Below are 15,564 nucleotides of genomic sequence, written 5' to 3' on the forward strand. Positions count from 1 at the left end.
TTCCTAACTTTTAAGGAGGGCACCCCTGGTCATTACCGCTTATTTCTCAATGCGTCCTAATGTGAAAGCTCCATGGCTAAAATTTTCAATGTGCAAGCGGCACTTATTGAGCAACCTCAACAGTCATTTGCTCGCGTTTCTGATTTGCCTATTTCGATCCACAACTGGGTATTTTTATTTCGTAGCGTAGAAATTTCGATCTATGTATGTTCTGACGTTTAATACTCCGAAGAGTGTCACGCGAAAAACGCTAGTACTATGTTTCAAAATGTTTGCTTTTTCAAAGCAATTTTTATATTCCGTACCACACAAAGATTGCTTGCAAAGATAAAAGCCAACGTGAATATATATATGATAACAAATTTTGCAACGAAAATCTGGCCACTTAAAGCTAGCATTCATGAAATCGGTACTTGTTCCCAAAATACTTAATTTCATTGGCAACCAAATGTAATGTTGAAAATGTTGAGCAGATTTCAAATATCATTGCTTGAATGATGTTAAGCAATGGATTTCAAGCTATTTTTGCAAATAAGCATGTGAAGACCTTCTCTTTCATAGTCTTATTTCGACCTAAATGATAAAACAATGTTGAAATTACCAACTAACATGGCCAAAAATATTACGATGCAAAGGGGTTTTGAGTTCTGTTATTAAGAAAAATATCAGCATTTCTCGGATGCTTCTATTCCTTAAAAAATGGGTATGTGTTTGCATAGCGTCTTTGCATACAGGTCTCTTTGGGGAAATGGTTTATATTGTTATGGGATATAACAAGGCTTCGACTGACAAAAACTGACATTTCCAAATCACAGGCAAGTCTTTTTCCAAAAATTCTCAGAAATTCAAATATTTTGCAAAAGCAGCATCTGAACAACGGACAATTCCCTGTAAAGAGCAGTAACTTTGATTCCACAGGCATTAAATTCTTTTTGCTATATCGTGTAAGAGGCACAGCTTTTCTAACAAACAACAGAATGCTAGAAGCAATATATAACTCACAAATGATCGCATTTCTTTAAAGCATGCACGATTTGTCTTCAATAGAATAATTTCTAACTTCAACAAAGCGTGAATTTTTTTCAGATTACAAGCTGCAGGTAATACTGAATTCCAAGGACCGAGATACCGGGGAGCCTTGGCCCCCCTCCCCCCAAAAAAACTTAAACATAAATAAAATATTTTTATTTTGTGGAATATGGCTATTCTTACATTTATTTATTAGGGCTGCCCCCCCCCCCCCAAACAAAAAGTTGTATCTCGGTCTTTGCTGAATTTAGTAACAAAATTCCATGAAATTATGGATACCTTCGCACAATAATAATAACAGCAATTAATTGGTATTAGTTTTGCTTTTTCTTGCGGGGAACTTAAGCTAATGTAAATTGCTCATTCATGAAAAATCAGCACAAAATAAAGGGTTATCTCTCACTGCCAAGTAATGAATTCAACAAACCAAATATATACTGGCTTGTTTTTTTTGTGGGGGTCTTTGCCCCTCCAAAAACATCTTTGAAATTTAAGGAGGGGCCTAGCGGCCCTGAGCCCACTCCGCGACACCATAACAATCAATGCTTGAGAATAAGAGAGTTACAAATCAAATAAAACTTCTCAAAAGCCCAATCAGAGGTGTATCTACTAGTGCGAAAAACATAATCGACTCATCGTCAGTAAAAGAGTACGAAAAGTATTGTGACGGTTTCAATAATGGAAACATGCATATTTAGTTCCACGTGAAATTATGCAGGGATTTATAGGACTGTATGCCTTTTACCCCTCATCCCATTGAATCATTAATATAGTTTTTTGGGGGCTCCTATCCCTCCAAAAGTTATACAAGTCCTTTGATTCATTCCTTCCTACAGTTTTACCGATATTTATCAATTATGCATACTTCGCGAAGTCACCGTTGCAGGGAATGCTCAAAAATAGACACTCCCAAATAACGGACACCCCTAAGTGATGGACACTTCCACTGAACGAACATCTACAAACAACGGACAAATTATTTCTGAAAATCAAAAGACACTAATGTGAACTTTCTTGCTATAAATAGCAAAAATATCACAGAAGGCCCATTCACAAACGCCCGTCGACACTTCTCTGAAGCTTTTGAAAGCTTCTTAGCTTAAAAATAAATTCACATCAATATGGCTTTTCCGAGTAAGGTTCATAATCTTTCATTAATGAATTCCCTGCGAAGAAATGAGTCTCCTCCTTCTCTACTCTTCAAAAAGCCCCCCTCTTAATTGTGCCCCCAAAAATCTCATACGATATTTAAACAGCTAAAATCACTGATTCTTTGCAAAATTTTCAGCTACGTGTCGACAAAATCAAATGCTGTTTTTTTTAAATTTTTGCAACTTCTCGTTGCTGTTGTATTTGAATTCAGGAACATTCTTTGAATTTCACTCTGATTGTATGTTTAAGATGCCCGTCGTAAATATAAAATGCTCAGTCGATGAAAATAAAATGTTTTCTTCACAAATTTTAAATCAGTGTATGAACTATCCATCTAACAAGTATATTCTCGAATAGTCTCCAGATTTCCAAAAATGTCCTACTAGAACTTTTCATAAACTAGAATTTTACAGAAATATCAGCGAAAAAGGATATAACATACCCTACAAAAAGGATTTACATTTTCAATTCTTCATAATTTGGTTTAAACTATATTTTTCAATTCTGAAAGATTTTTTCACTGTTCTTTTTTTGCAGACAATTTAAGTATAATTCGGAATTATTTTTACGTTTATCTCGACTTACAAACCACCAAAATATATCAAATGGCGACCGATTTTGTTTAAACTTGGCTTAAATGATAGCATTTTGCCTGATACTGCAAACCAAATTGTCAGAAAATAACTCTCAATTACATTTCAAGTCTGGCTTTCAGAAAACAACACCTGTGATTTCGTCAACATTCCTTGTGCGTATGGAAGCTGTCTCTTCTGTTTCTTCTGTTGGCAGGAAATTTTGTTTAGATAATTTGTTCCGATATTTGATCATATTTTTAAAGTGATAACGAAATGGTGATGTGTTTGGCCACATTTTATGCAAAAATGTTAAAAATTTTCTTTGACAAATAACACACATTACTTTTCATTACAAGTTGTACTTGCACTCGATTTTTCTTTAAAATCGAATCTTATGAATTTATCTCCATTGATAGTTCAAGCATAGATGTCTTTTTTGATAAACTCTTCACTTTCGGACATTTCTCGTGCTACTTGCAGATAGAGTTGTATTTTCAAAGTACAGGTACGCGATAGCTGTAATCATCGGAAAGACGGCATTTGATTCGCCATCCTATTATAATAACATTCGATTGGGACTACTTTAGTCAGCGGTCTTATCATAATAGGCTGGCAGCCGGGAGAATCTAATTTTCAAAGTAATGTTCACCGATGAAATTGTAAATGGATTTTTTGGGTTTGAAATATTGCCCGTGAAAAAGTAGATGTTCGTATGATACAAGAAAGATGGTTGGGCTATGGCGTAGCTTGATTCTCGCTGGATCGCTCAATACCGAACTGTTGCATTTTTAATTTCAGATAACTACTTTGTGGGCCTAAATCGAGTTTGTCGAGAAAGATGTGATCCGCCAGCGCTATAATTGTTACTTTTACTGCAGGAGTAAGTTATATTTATTTATGGTACTGCTACTATAATTAAAATCAAAGTGAATTGGAACTGTCGCCCTCATAAAAATTCAAGATGATGATGTGCGGAGATATTATGCCCACCATCAGCGAGACTGGTGACAACGGCAATGATGGGGCTATGGAAGACAACAATTTTGAACAGCTAATGGTGAACATGTTAGATGAACGGGATAAACTGATGGAAACGCTACGGGAGGCTCAGGAGAACCTTGCATATACTAGAAATAAACTGAAAGAAACCGAGTTGGAAAAGGATGCTTTATTACAAAAGTTCGAGATACTGTTGAGCGAGGTATGTATTCTACACTGTTTTCTTGTGTGTATACAATTGTGGCTGTGTGAAAACTTTACATCAGTTATATCGGCCTGCCAGAGATTTTCTTTTGTATGATAGTAATGATAAATAAGCAGTTGTATAGGTTTAGGATATCTTGTGGATCTTTCTGCAGCCATTTAATGGTAAAATCGTTTTATTTTTCTGCAGGTTTCACACTTACGTTTGATTGTAAATAGTTGATCCCTTTCCGTGATCTTCAGATAATTTGTTTTGGCAGGTTATCTCAAATTTGATTGCGCAAAACAGTATACACACGCGTTCTGTTTATGTCTGGAAAGATTCACTCAAGTTGCTCGAAACTTTTAGTGATTTGGGTAGCTTGCAACATCAACTGATTTTTTGTAGATTTCTTATAATTTAGTTCTATTGTTTTGGCTTGTTTGGGCAACTGTTTATTTTTTCAAATAAGTGTGATAGATTGAGCAAATCGGCAAGAAGTTTGATGTTTTTTAAGTTTCGAAAGTTTTTTGAGTAAAATTCACCCTCGATAGAGTGGGAAAAGTTTTTAGAGATAATTTGTATTTTCTATGCTGAATTATTTTTTGCAGCATAAATCCTAGTATTCAACATTTTTCTATTTCAGTTTATATACATGATTTGCTTTTCAATTTAAAACATAACTTAAGGCTATCAAGTTTGTTAATTTATCCTACAAACTGTTGAGTCAGATGCCCTTTCTAGATGCTGGAGTACAAAACTCACAATGGCATCTGAACCATTTAATTAATCTAGAAAATAAGATGTTTGTTCTTTGAGACACAAATGATCCCTGAGAAAATATTGAGAATAAACAACAAGTTTCACCATTTCAAAACAATCAAATTTTTTTATTCTGTTAAGTTAGCTCAAATATATTATTCTACATCTATGCAAATTTTTAAGAAGAAGGTAAAATTGTTGAAATTTCATGCATATGTTTTCAATCTTCTCAATGAAAATATTCTTAAAAAATTTCAGCATACCAAGGTTTTCAAAAACTTGAATTCTTAAGATTTATATTATCAGGAACAATAGGCAGATAATTCAAGAGTAATTTTCTTGCAGTAATGTCATGTGTAGATTTTATTGGAAAAAATCCTGCTAATAGATATATGGAATTTGAATGTATAAAAAATGAGAAAAAATACTCTTTTTTCTAGTACAAGTTAATATTTTATTTAGGTACAGAAACTGAAGTTTTATGCAAGTAGAAAGTATATACATACTTTCTTTTAGTTTTTAAAAATATAATTGTGCAAAAAGTGTGACTAAAGAAGCTTTTTCAGTAATTTTTTGAGAAAATGCATGATTCTTATAATTTTAATCTACACAAATTTTGGGAATGGCAATTTAACATTTGTTCACCTTGATTTAAGAATAACTAGCTTAGCAATGAAAATATGTTCCTTACTATCTCGGATGCTTGCCATTCATATCTTATCAATTGTTTTATCAATATACTATTTTCATCCTTGGGTTCTTATATAAAAAGGCATTAAGATAAGATCTACATGATAAAACAAAGACTATGAAAACACAAATTGTCTCCTTTCTTATGTTGTTCAATCAAAAGGTTTATTTCATGATTTTTTCTCACCCTTTTCTTTTTTGTTCTTTGTTATTTGATGTTTCTATTACAATGCTTTCAGAGCCACAATGGGTACTCTAGATTTTAAATATAAATTTTAAAGTATATATATCTGTAAAAACAAGTGTTTTTTCTCAAAATAGTTGTTGGAGTTTTTTTGTTTTTGTATCTTTCTAGAATCCAAGGTGACAAAATTTTGTTATGTAGATGTTAGTCATAAACTTAATGCTCTCCAGATTAATGGTTATTTTACAACGCTCCTTCATAATAATTTTTGTTGGTTTTAGTTAGGCTTGAATAACTTAGAATTGGTTACAGTTTAGTTTAGAGAAGAAGAAAAATTCCTATTAAAAAATGCTTGCTGAAGAATATTTTTTCTTTATGCTTTTAAATATATCATTAAATGTGTAGGTTGGGTGTGGTAATTCGTCCAAATAATGACAATATATTGAGTGAATATATAAAAAATCAAAATGAAATGAATTCAATTTTGATTGTTGAAAACATGACATTTCAAGCATGCACTCGTCATCTTGAACATTTTTAAATATATAATTTTCTTGCAATCCTATCTTTTTATTGAAATTTGGGTTTGAGCATTAGAGAAAAATTTATTTTCACCCTTGTCATCAAACGATCACAAGCATATTTCCATCATAAAGTTAACACCAAAATTGTTAACCATAAGCGGTCTTCAACCCAAAGCATAGCAGCTATATTTTGCTGACAAAAGGTTTCTTATCAAAATTTGATGAATAAGTTTTTTTGTTTACATGGAAGTGACAAATCATTTCTTTTAGGCACTCTACAGCAGTTTTGCCTAATGTTATGATACTATTTCTTTCTGAAATTCAAAAATGTACTTCAGAACATTGATAAAAACATTGACAAAACCGACTTCCATAAAAAGCTAAATGAGCCATGACTGCTTATTAAGACTGATATTTGTAGACAATGAAAATAAGAAGGGTTATGGGATTGAACAAGAAATGGATGGAACATTCTGGTGGCATGCCATCTGTTACTCTTTAGGTTGCTGCTTGACCAACCCTACCCTAAGCCAATTGCTCTGGCGCTCATGAGAGCGAATTAATTTGCCTGTAAATTTTTCTATGCCTGATTTTTTGTAAGGCAATTACGATTTCAGTTACTTTTGAATTCCTCAAATGTTTCTATGTCACTAATTATAAATTGTCAGGAAAGCTTGTCAAAAGCTAAAAAAGAAGACTGGAAATTTGTTGTTGATAAATTTTCATTAAAGTTTATCAACATTTATTTTTCCCTTCAGCTGCAGAAGAAAGTTTGGTGTTGGCTTATCAAACTTGTTTACTAAAAGAAATATTCAAACTTTGTATTATAGATTATATGCTAAGTTGTATATTGTAACTAAAAGAGTCATAATTAAAAGCCAGAGGAGTGTTCTATGCAGCAGGCTTTTCTATGCGCTTGCAGTATTATTTGTTGTTTCTGAATCAGAAAGGGAAAATCTCTAGCCGTGAAAATGAACCGATAAAGGGCCCATTTGGTAGGGACACAGCAAGAGGGTAATTGCTAGAAGGGGTTGGAAATTCAATTTCTAGGGAGAAATTTTTCAGAAAATCTTTTTGTAGATAATGGGGTCTAGTTCAACCTCTATGTGATTTTGCATGATATCACAATTTGCATGATTTTGCATGATAACTTTATTAAATATCAACCCCCAAAAATGCAAAGAATATTTTGCAAATAAACACTTGTGTTTTAAAGCCTACTCCTCCTTTTTCTTCCATCTTTTTTTATTTTTAAAAATGTCATAAACTTTTAAAAATAGAAAAACAAAGGTCAGTTTTTTTGTATTAATTCATTTTCCTTTTCAATTATTGCTGGTTTTCTATGTTGATAAATACAGGCAAATATTCCGTTGTTTAAAACATAGTTATGATGCAATAAAACCAGTTGATTTTGTTATTAGAAAAAAAGTTAAAACCAAGTATTATTCAGCTATTTGTTTTTGTGAATTGAAAGCCTACACTCATTGATGAGACAAAACCAAAAACAAAACAGTTTAAAAAACAGCAGTAGTCAATTTTTTTGGAGAATAAAGCCTTAAAAATCAATGGAAACTGGTTTAACTAAAAATATGATTTGAGATTTGACAACGCTGCATACCGTCTCTTGGCAAACCTTTAAAGCCAATTAGAGAATCCTGGGTCCGCACCCCCTGCCTATTTCACCCTCTCAAGAGCCAGGAGCAATCTCTATGATTTGAGATAATCGCCAACTGAATTAATCTCTTTATCTTGAAGAGTAACATTTTCTGACGAAGGCTGTGGCGGTTTTGAGGGGGGTCCAGGGGGCCATGGCCTCAGGCCCCGCGCTTATGATAGCCAAAAGGGGCCCTACACCTAAGAAAAGAAATTGTAAAGAACAAGGGCCACGCAGATGTTTTTGGCCCCGAGCCCCGCAGTCCCTAATTCCGCCACTGGACGAAGGCATGGATGAATACAATTAATTTGCAATTTTTGCTATCAGGTGACTTTACCAACCAACCAACAGCCAATTGAAGATTTTGCCGACCATTTGATGAAAGTGGGTGTGCCATAGCCCCTATTCACTTGTCAGATACGCCCCCTAATTTTCTAAAACACCCTTGTGTAGGGTAGCATTTATAACTATTGAATCCCAGGGTTCAAAGTTGACGGGAGACCCATAACATAATGCCTGATATTATTAACACATTAATAGAAGAGAAATTTCAAAAAATGAACACAGGTTTTAAGTAAATATACCCGATGTGTCAGAAAAACGGTCTATTATATATTTATATTCAATTCCCGGATTCATAATTTTTGAAGATTTTCCTTCTCAATTTTAACCACAGTATTTCAAAAGTCATATTTTCGTAAAAATTGCTCTCGAATTTTGAATGTTGTAAAGACCCCAAGCCCGAGTCCAGTGGGCCCGGGGGGTAAACATGGAACTGTTCTTGTGCACCAACGCTCTTCGACACTGTTTAAGCCATTACCATTTGATACTAATGGCTCCATTTGGTTAATAGGAATTATATGTTTTGAATTTGTTCTCTTGGTTCATAGTTCTGTTTTTGACCAGCGTGGTGAACCATAATGAATAATATAGTTGAAGAATTCGGAAATATCGAAATGAGATGCCTGTAGAAACGATGATAATGTTTTTCATTGCCATTTTTAAGTGTATCTGACATGAAAAAACCACATTTGACTTTGGCCGTAGCATTATTTTCAGTGCATTTTCAACATAAGCCCTACATTGTTTTTTTACCATAGCTACAGACACACGTTATTATTCCCAGTCGTTTCCCCATTCACCATCAAGGAAAGAACTCAACTAAGCTCTAGATCGATATTCCCCAGTCAATAAAGGCACTCTTGGTTCCTATCATTTCAATAAACAACTTGTTTTTTTCAATACAAAAGTCTCCACGGATCTCGTTATTGCTTCGGAATCGTGCACTGTTAAAATCGGAAACTCTTTTCTTCCCTATGAACAGAAACCAGTTTTAATGCTGTATAACAAAACATTAATCAGCTCGGGACAAGGAACGCTTCTGGCTTTCCTCTTTGTGTTCTCTTTTTTTGATTGTTAGTGAGAATTTTCCAGCAAGACCAGCGTTTATTCAATAGCAGTCAATTTATTGATAACCTGCTGGTCTGGCCCAGCGCATTAAGATTGCAGTTGTTTAGGCTTTGGTTTAATTAACAAAGTCCTCATTGCTTGAGAATTGCTTCTTGTTATCATTAAAAATTCCCTACCAAAACCATACAACTATAATACAATTTCGAGTTTTGAACGCGCATATCCTTATTCACTAAGACGTCTCATTTCGAATGTGCGGTTTTTTAGAATCAAGTGCAAAGTGTTAGGAGCAGAAGAAAGGGTGAAGGCCTGGTAGCCCCCCCCCCCCACCCCTAAAGCACTGAATTAATAAGACAAATTCAGGATTTTTTGTCACTTTGTTTGAATAAGTAGAAAAATTTTACGTTCAGCCCCCGGAAAATCTACTCCCATTGCACTTTCAGTATCTAGGGGTTAATGTGATACAAACATTGTCAGTGTTTTATACCCTAAAAAATATAAACCGTTATGGAAGAAATAAAGAAATAGGTAAAAAATCATCTACCACGTCATTGAAAACCACTCTGCTGAATGCATCAATATATCATAATGTACCCCAAATTCGATAAAATTTTATAGCAGAAATTGGCTGGATGTACGATTTGAGCCAAGAAACGATACTAAGCTGACAAGCAAGATAAACGCTTTTCATCGCAAATCATTTATGAATAGAGATCTTGATTAATTAGAATAGACGATTGTTAAGATCATTTGAAAGCTGCGGACACCTTTAGTATCGGACACCACTTAAACTGAGAAATAATTTTGTCTCTGAATTTCTTTCCTGCAGTTGTTGATAACTTGCTTCAATTGGAAGTAAATTACATGGACATTCAATGTAATTCAACCTCATTCAGTTCTTGCCATGAATTTCAGAACAATTTTTTGTCGTTCGTAAACAGGCTAAGTCACCTGTTCCTCGCATTTCATTATCTTTATTTCCTTTGGTCATAACAAAATGTTTTCGAGATTTTTTGATTAATCGCTACACGACCTCTTTCCAGTGACGTCAGAGTACGTATGTATCGTATTTCCCCACAGCTTTTTCTGTTTATTTTTGTGAAACGTTTGTAGAGAGATTAGTAACAAATATTTTTACCGTTGAGCATGTCAAAAAATAGAGGTGGATGAATATAGCGGTACAGTCCATCTGCTTATTTGATATATTTTAAAATCATTATGAAGTTTTCTTTTGTTTCTTGGAACTGAGTTGAGTGCATAAATATGGAAAAGAATTTTCCTTTGCCAATTCACTACACTCTTTTTTTATAAGAACAATTTTATAAGGACACGAGCCTCAAAACTGGTCAAAATTTGAGGCTGAGCTTCTGCAAAATGCAATTTTGAATAACGTTTTTTCTCAAAATCGAGGATTTTTTGCGATGTGTGGGTGCTTTTTCAGTGAATATTCAAATTTGTCAGCAAATTAAGGCTGTCTCACTCACTTTGTTGGCAAATGAGGCCTGAACACCTCCTTAGAGCGAAAAAGCTAGCAATAGCACTGGTTACTTCCTCTTAATTAAAGAACAAATTAAGAACAATCCAGCCTCAGATTTTCGAAAAAATTAAGAACAGTCAACATAAACTTAAATTTACTGTATCTTATAAAAAAAGAGTGTACACTCTTTTATTTAACAAAAACACACATTATAAGGGCGCTAAGGCTCGAATTTTTAAAAAACTAAGAACAACTTAAGAACGTGCCCAGACTCAGATTAAAATAAGAGAATTAGAGATTTATTAATGGCTTCTTAACAATATTGTACCAAGAGGCTGTAGCTTTGAAGAGTTAAATGTTGTCACCAATAATACTGTGTCTTGTCTCTTTGCTATGGCAGACGTAAAATCCCAGCAAAAACTTGACAATATTTAAAGTGATCAGACACGTGTCAGAATTTTGTGTCGTGTGTCTTTAGTATTTAGAGGTCAGAATTAATTTTCGTCCAGGCAGATGTGTTGAAAACAGAACCCAGGCACCCAAATAACTAAGCGTCTTATTCAAACATCTTAAAGTAGAGACTGCTACTTATTGGTGAGATTGCCTTTAGAGCAGCTTAAGTTCAAAATATCACGTGACAAAGCTTGTCAAAGAATTATAAAGCAAGACTGACAAGTTCTATTCACGAATGGGACTAAATACAGGGATCACAGAACAATCTTGATCGAGATACCTGAGTTTTTGACAATGCCCTTAATTCGTGATGGCTCAAAAAACCTCAAGCTTTTGATGTTGCCGAAGCGAAGCCTTACTTTGCAATATCCAGTAAGGGCTGTTGCTCAAGGTATATAGGAAAGGGGGCTTCTACCAGGAAAAAGGGCTTTTGAGCTAGGAGAGTTCCCAGCAAATCAATCATTCATTTGTCGATGCCCTTGGACGTTAATTCTATGCAACATGAGTGGCCTCCATTTCGTGCACTTAACCATGAGCTCTGACACAGGTTGGAAAGTGAGGAGGGGGCAAGGGAAAATTTAACACTCATAGCATAAGAATTTAAAAAAAGCTCTATTGTTTTGCAAAAAAGTGAGAGGCCCTGTTAACATCACACAATTTCATGCTCCTAGAAGTTAGTTAACTCATTTACCACTAACCCAAAGCTTTTAGATCTTCGGCTTCGCCTTCAGATCAGAGGGTGCTTTTTGTCTCTGGGTCGTCCGCCGGAGGTTCTCTCTTACTAGATTGAAACACCTTCAAGATACATCCTATCATGCTCCCCCAACTGCCTCCTTCGGAAAGTTTATCTTAACTTAAGGTCTAACTATGGCGTATAGCTATTTTTTATTGTACATAAATAGAAATAAATCACTTATGTGTATCATTGTCTCTATTGATAGCAAAAAAGTTGTCTAATCTCTAATTAGCTTTAAATAATTCGTTACCTTTATTGAACTGCAATGAATCTCAGCTGCTTTTCTTATTATTATCATCTCCTCATTTCTGACCGGTTGCATTTCCCCTCTTAATCCAAGCTACCTTGATTTCTCCTGTTACGCCCCAGTATTTATTTTTCAACATGTTAAATTTTTCTAAAATTGGCACAGAATACCGGATGCTATAAGTACTCAAGTATGCTAGGTTTCCGCTCTGTCTATATGTTTTGCGATATCAAAGGCTTATTTCTGTATTCTTTTTCTATTTTCATAGACAAAATTAGACAGAGAGCAGTTGCTGAAAAAGCTTGGCAATTTGGATTCACTTAAAATTTCCAGCAACAATGAAGATATGCAAACTACATCACATAGGCTCCGCCAACCAAACTGGTCTATGGCTGAGGTATGTTCAGTGCTCACTTACCAATACGCGTATAGCACAATACTGCCACCCCACCCCCTTGTCTCTAACAACAACATTGGTAAGAAACAGCCTCTGTCACATCTCTGTGATAGAAAACAGCCACTATCTATGGGTCATCCGACCACGTATGTGCCATGGTTTGTTGTTGATACCCAGCAACCCCCCCCCCCCCCACTCCCCCCCCGGAATATTTGTTGGAATCATATTTGTCTATCGTGGTGGTACAAAAACTGCCCTGTGGCACATTCTTTGCACTTACGCACTGATCTCAAGTATTTGAACACTCAGTAGTTATGTTCCCTATTCTCACTCGCCCACCTTATACTGTACGGAAAGCGTTTTATTGATCTTACCTTAAGCATGCAACAGAGTAACATAGCTTTTGACAAGGAGGGTAACTTAGGCATAGTTCTATCAATGGGTTTATGATTATTATTTCTTGAATCAGGATGACAACTGGCATCGTATTCGACTCCGCGCATTTATTGACATTACATTATGCAGGGTTTTTTGAAAGGAATCTTCGAATCACTTGCAGTTAGTGAGAAATATGTTCTTAAGAGAGAATAAAAATCATTCGAGAATTTTTCGGTGAACTGGACTATCTGGTTCATAAATAAACTATTTTTATAATCTTCTGCCACTTTTGTTGCCATCAATTTAAATATAAGTCATCTTTCCATGCTGGAGTAGCAGTAAGTCATCTTTAACATAGGAAATAATTAATAGAAGTTGGTTTGAATTTTGTTTCAAGTATGTTCTTCTCGTTGAAAGTTAGTCCTTGTTAAGACATAACAATCCAATTACCAGGTTGTCTGAACATTTTGGGAGTGTTACGCGACATGCGATCTTTTCCAGGAATTTGTTACCATGGCTAAAGAAATCTTCCAAATGCGAGAAAAGCTGACAGAACGTGACGAGGAAGTAGCTGAACTTAAAGCAGAACGAAGCAATATCAAGGTCAGTATCATAGTCCACTTCACTTCATGGTCGTCCACTTCGTGGTGTGTCATGATGTAGTATTTTGTGTTAAGGGCGTCATGCCTGTCAGTCAACCGTTCAGAGTCAAAATAAGCTCCGTAGCGAGTTTCTGATTGAGCAATTGTTCAGAATCAGCCTTACGTTGCTGATTGGATATGTAACAATAGGTATTGTATAGTCCAGCCAATGGCCATTTTAATGGCTATCGAATTGCGTCAAGACGTTATGCATTTTAAGGTTAGGCCTGTTTTCAAGTTTAAGACCCGACAAACATTCCCTAAAAATTTAAGACCCTAAAGATTTATTCCGTATTAAGTCAATCGATGTCCTGCACTTTTTTATGGCCTGAAAGTTTCACCTAGTTTTTTGCCTCTGTTCTAAATTCATATGAGTATTGAATAAAGCCATGCGAGATTTTCTTGTTGAAAGACACCACTTTGCACAATATACACTTTCTTTAGCTCTATGAAGAATTCCGTACTTTTCAAAAAGGCGGAAAGCGTACAGGTGGTTTTTTAGAAACCCAAATGAACAGAAGACGACAATCACAAGCCTCAAAAGTAAATTTTAAATACTGTCAGTCTAAGCAAAAAAGTCTAATAAAAGCAAAGAATTAAAAATCTTTCAACCATTAGGTGATTCCCCGTGTTTGAAGCCGAATTGTATGCTCAGTAGCTCGTTTCAATGCACATGTTTTGACTCCATGAAATTCAGTCACTGATTTGATTGGCCATTTTTAACAAACTGATCACATGCATAGGGCTGAAACCCTGATTTCCATTGGTCAATTTCCTTGAACGGCCAACGATGGTTGAACAACCATGTGCCAATGCAAAGCAACCATCAGGATTTAGACCAATGATCCATGGCACTGTGCTATCTGCATAGCTTGCTGTTAACTTCTTAGCATCATCTTGTTGCGGATAATAGATGAATTGCTTCTGTTTTGGTTAATCGGACTGAACTGTTTAGAACCAGGCTGTTTTTTGTCTAAGTCTCAGTTTACAATAAGACTTTACTTGTACCAAAACTGTTTTATCGGAACACAATAGTGAAGAATATAAACACTACAAGCGCCTCTTGACGTATTTCAACGACGAAAGAACCAAAGATTAATCATAAGTTTTACTTTTTTGTTATCGCTCGATTTTAGCTTCTTTTGGAACACCTTGAATGCCTAGTGTCGAGGCATGAACGATCTCTACGAATGACTGTAGTGAAGAGACAAGCGCAGACATCTGCGGGAGTTTCTTCAGAAGTTGAAGTTCTAAAAGCGCTTAAATCTCTGTTCGAACATCACAAAGCATTGGATGAAAAGGTAACAGCTTCTTAGATGCATTCTTTGTTTTTCACACAAGTTAGTTCGCATTTTGTAGATTGTCAATCTTTTCTTGCAATATTCCTCTTTTTCTCATTCGTCGTCTCTTTATTCTTCTTTATTTTTCTTCTTCTTTCTCTTTTCTTCTCGTTCTTACTTTCTTCATCGCTTTCTTCTTTTCATCCTTCTTCTCCTTTTTCTTAACTTAAAGGGGCTGTTATCCGAATGTGCCTGCTTCTCTTAGCGTAAAATCGGATTTTTCAATTTGCTATATTTTGTGTTTCTTTTTATAATCACTTGCTTTTAATATAAATGTGTCTCAGCAGAGTCAAAGAAATGCCTCAAAAATAAGTTTTTACAAATTGTTTTCTCAGTAGAAAGATTGAATTGAGTTATTTTTTGAATATTTCGATTTTTTCACTCCTAAATACAAGCAACAATGCTAGTCAAAAGTCTTGGAACACTGACGTCAGTTTCCAAGGTCAAAACCAATTATCCCCCTTTCCCCTACAGAAGAATGTTGGTTTACTATCAAACGGGTTAGGATTTTAGGAAGCACTTTCTTTTGCGCTTCTTTTACAATATTTCTCTAAATTATCAACATCGTTCTAGGGGGAAGGGGACGGAAGTAGTAATATTTTTTCGGGAAAGAAATGAAAGATATGAAATGCAATACAAATTGCTGGGTGCTCCAAGTACTTTTGGCAGGCGTTGAAGAAATCCCTTTGAGTAGAAACTCTGGATCGATCATACGCAAGAAGATTTTGATTC

The 15,564-nt window shown here is 35.0% G+C and overlaps 1 protein-coding gene across 2 annotated transcripts in view; it reads left to right on the top strand.

Annotated features, from left to right (window-relative positions):
• Positions 1-3,326: 3,326 nt before the first annotated feature.
• Positions 3,327-15,564, top strand: part of LOC135695674 (liprin-alpha-1) — a 34,160-nt gene continuing 21,922 nt past the window's right edge. For both annotated transcript variants that reach the window (XM_065214842.2, XM_065214843.2), the window contains exons 1-4: positions 3,327-3,957; positions 12,345-12,473; positions 13,353-13,454; positions 14,629-14,793. In XM_065214842.2, coding sequence (XP_065070914.2) covers positions 3,718-3,957; positions 12,345-12,473; positions 13,353-13,454; positions 14,629-14,793 — 636 coding nt within the window. In that variant the 5' untranslated portion in view covers positions 3,327-3,717. The remainder of the gene's footprint in view (positions 3,958-12,344; positions 12,474-13,352; positions 13,455-14,628; positions 14,794-15,564) is intronic.

This window comes from Rhopilema esculentum, chromosome 2 (genome assembly GCF_057945365.1).
Source record: "Rhopilema esculentum isolate cy_ngs chromosome 2, ASM5794536v1, whole genome shotgun sequence".
NCBI lineage: Eukaryota > Metazoa > Cnidaria > Scyphozoa > Rhizostomeae > Rhizostomatidae > Rhopilema > Rhopilema esculentum.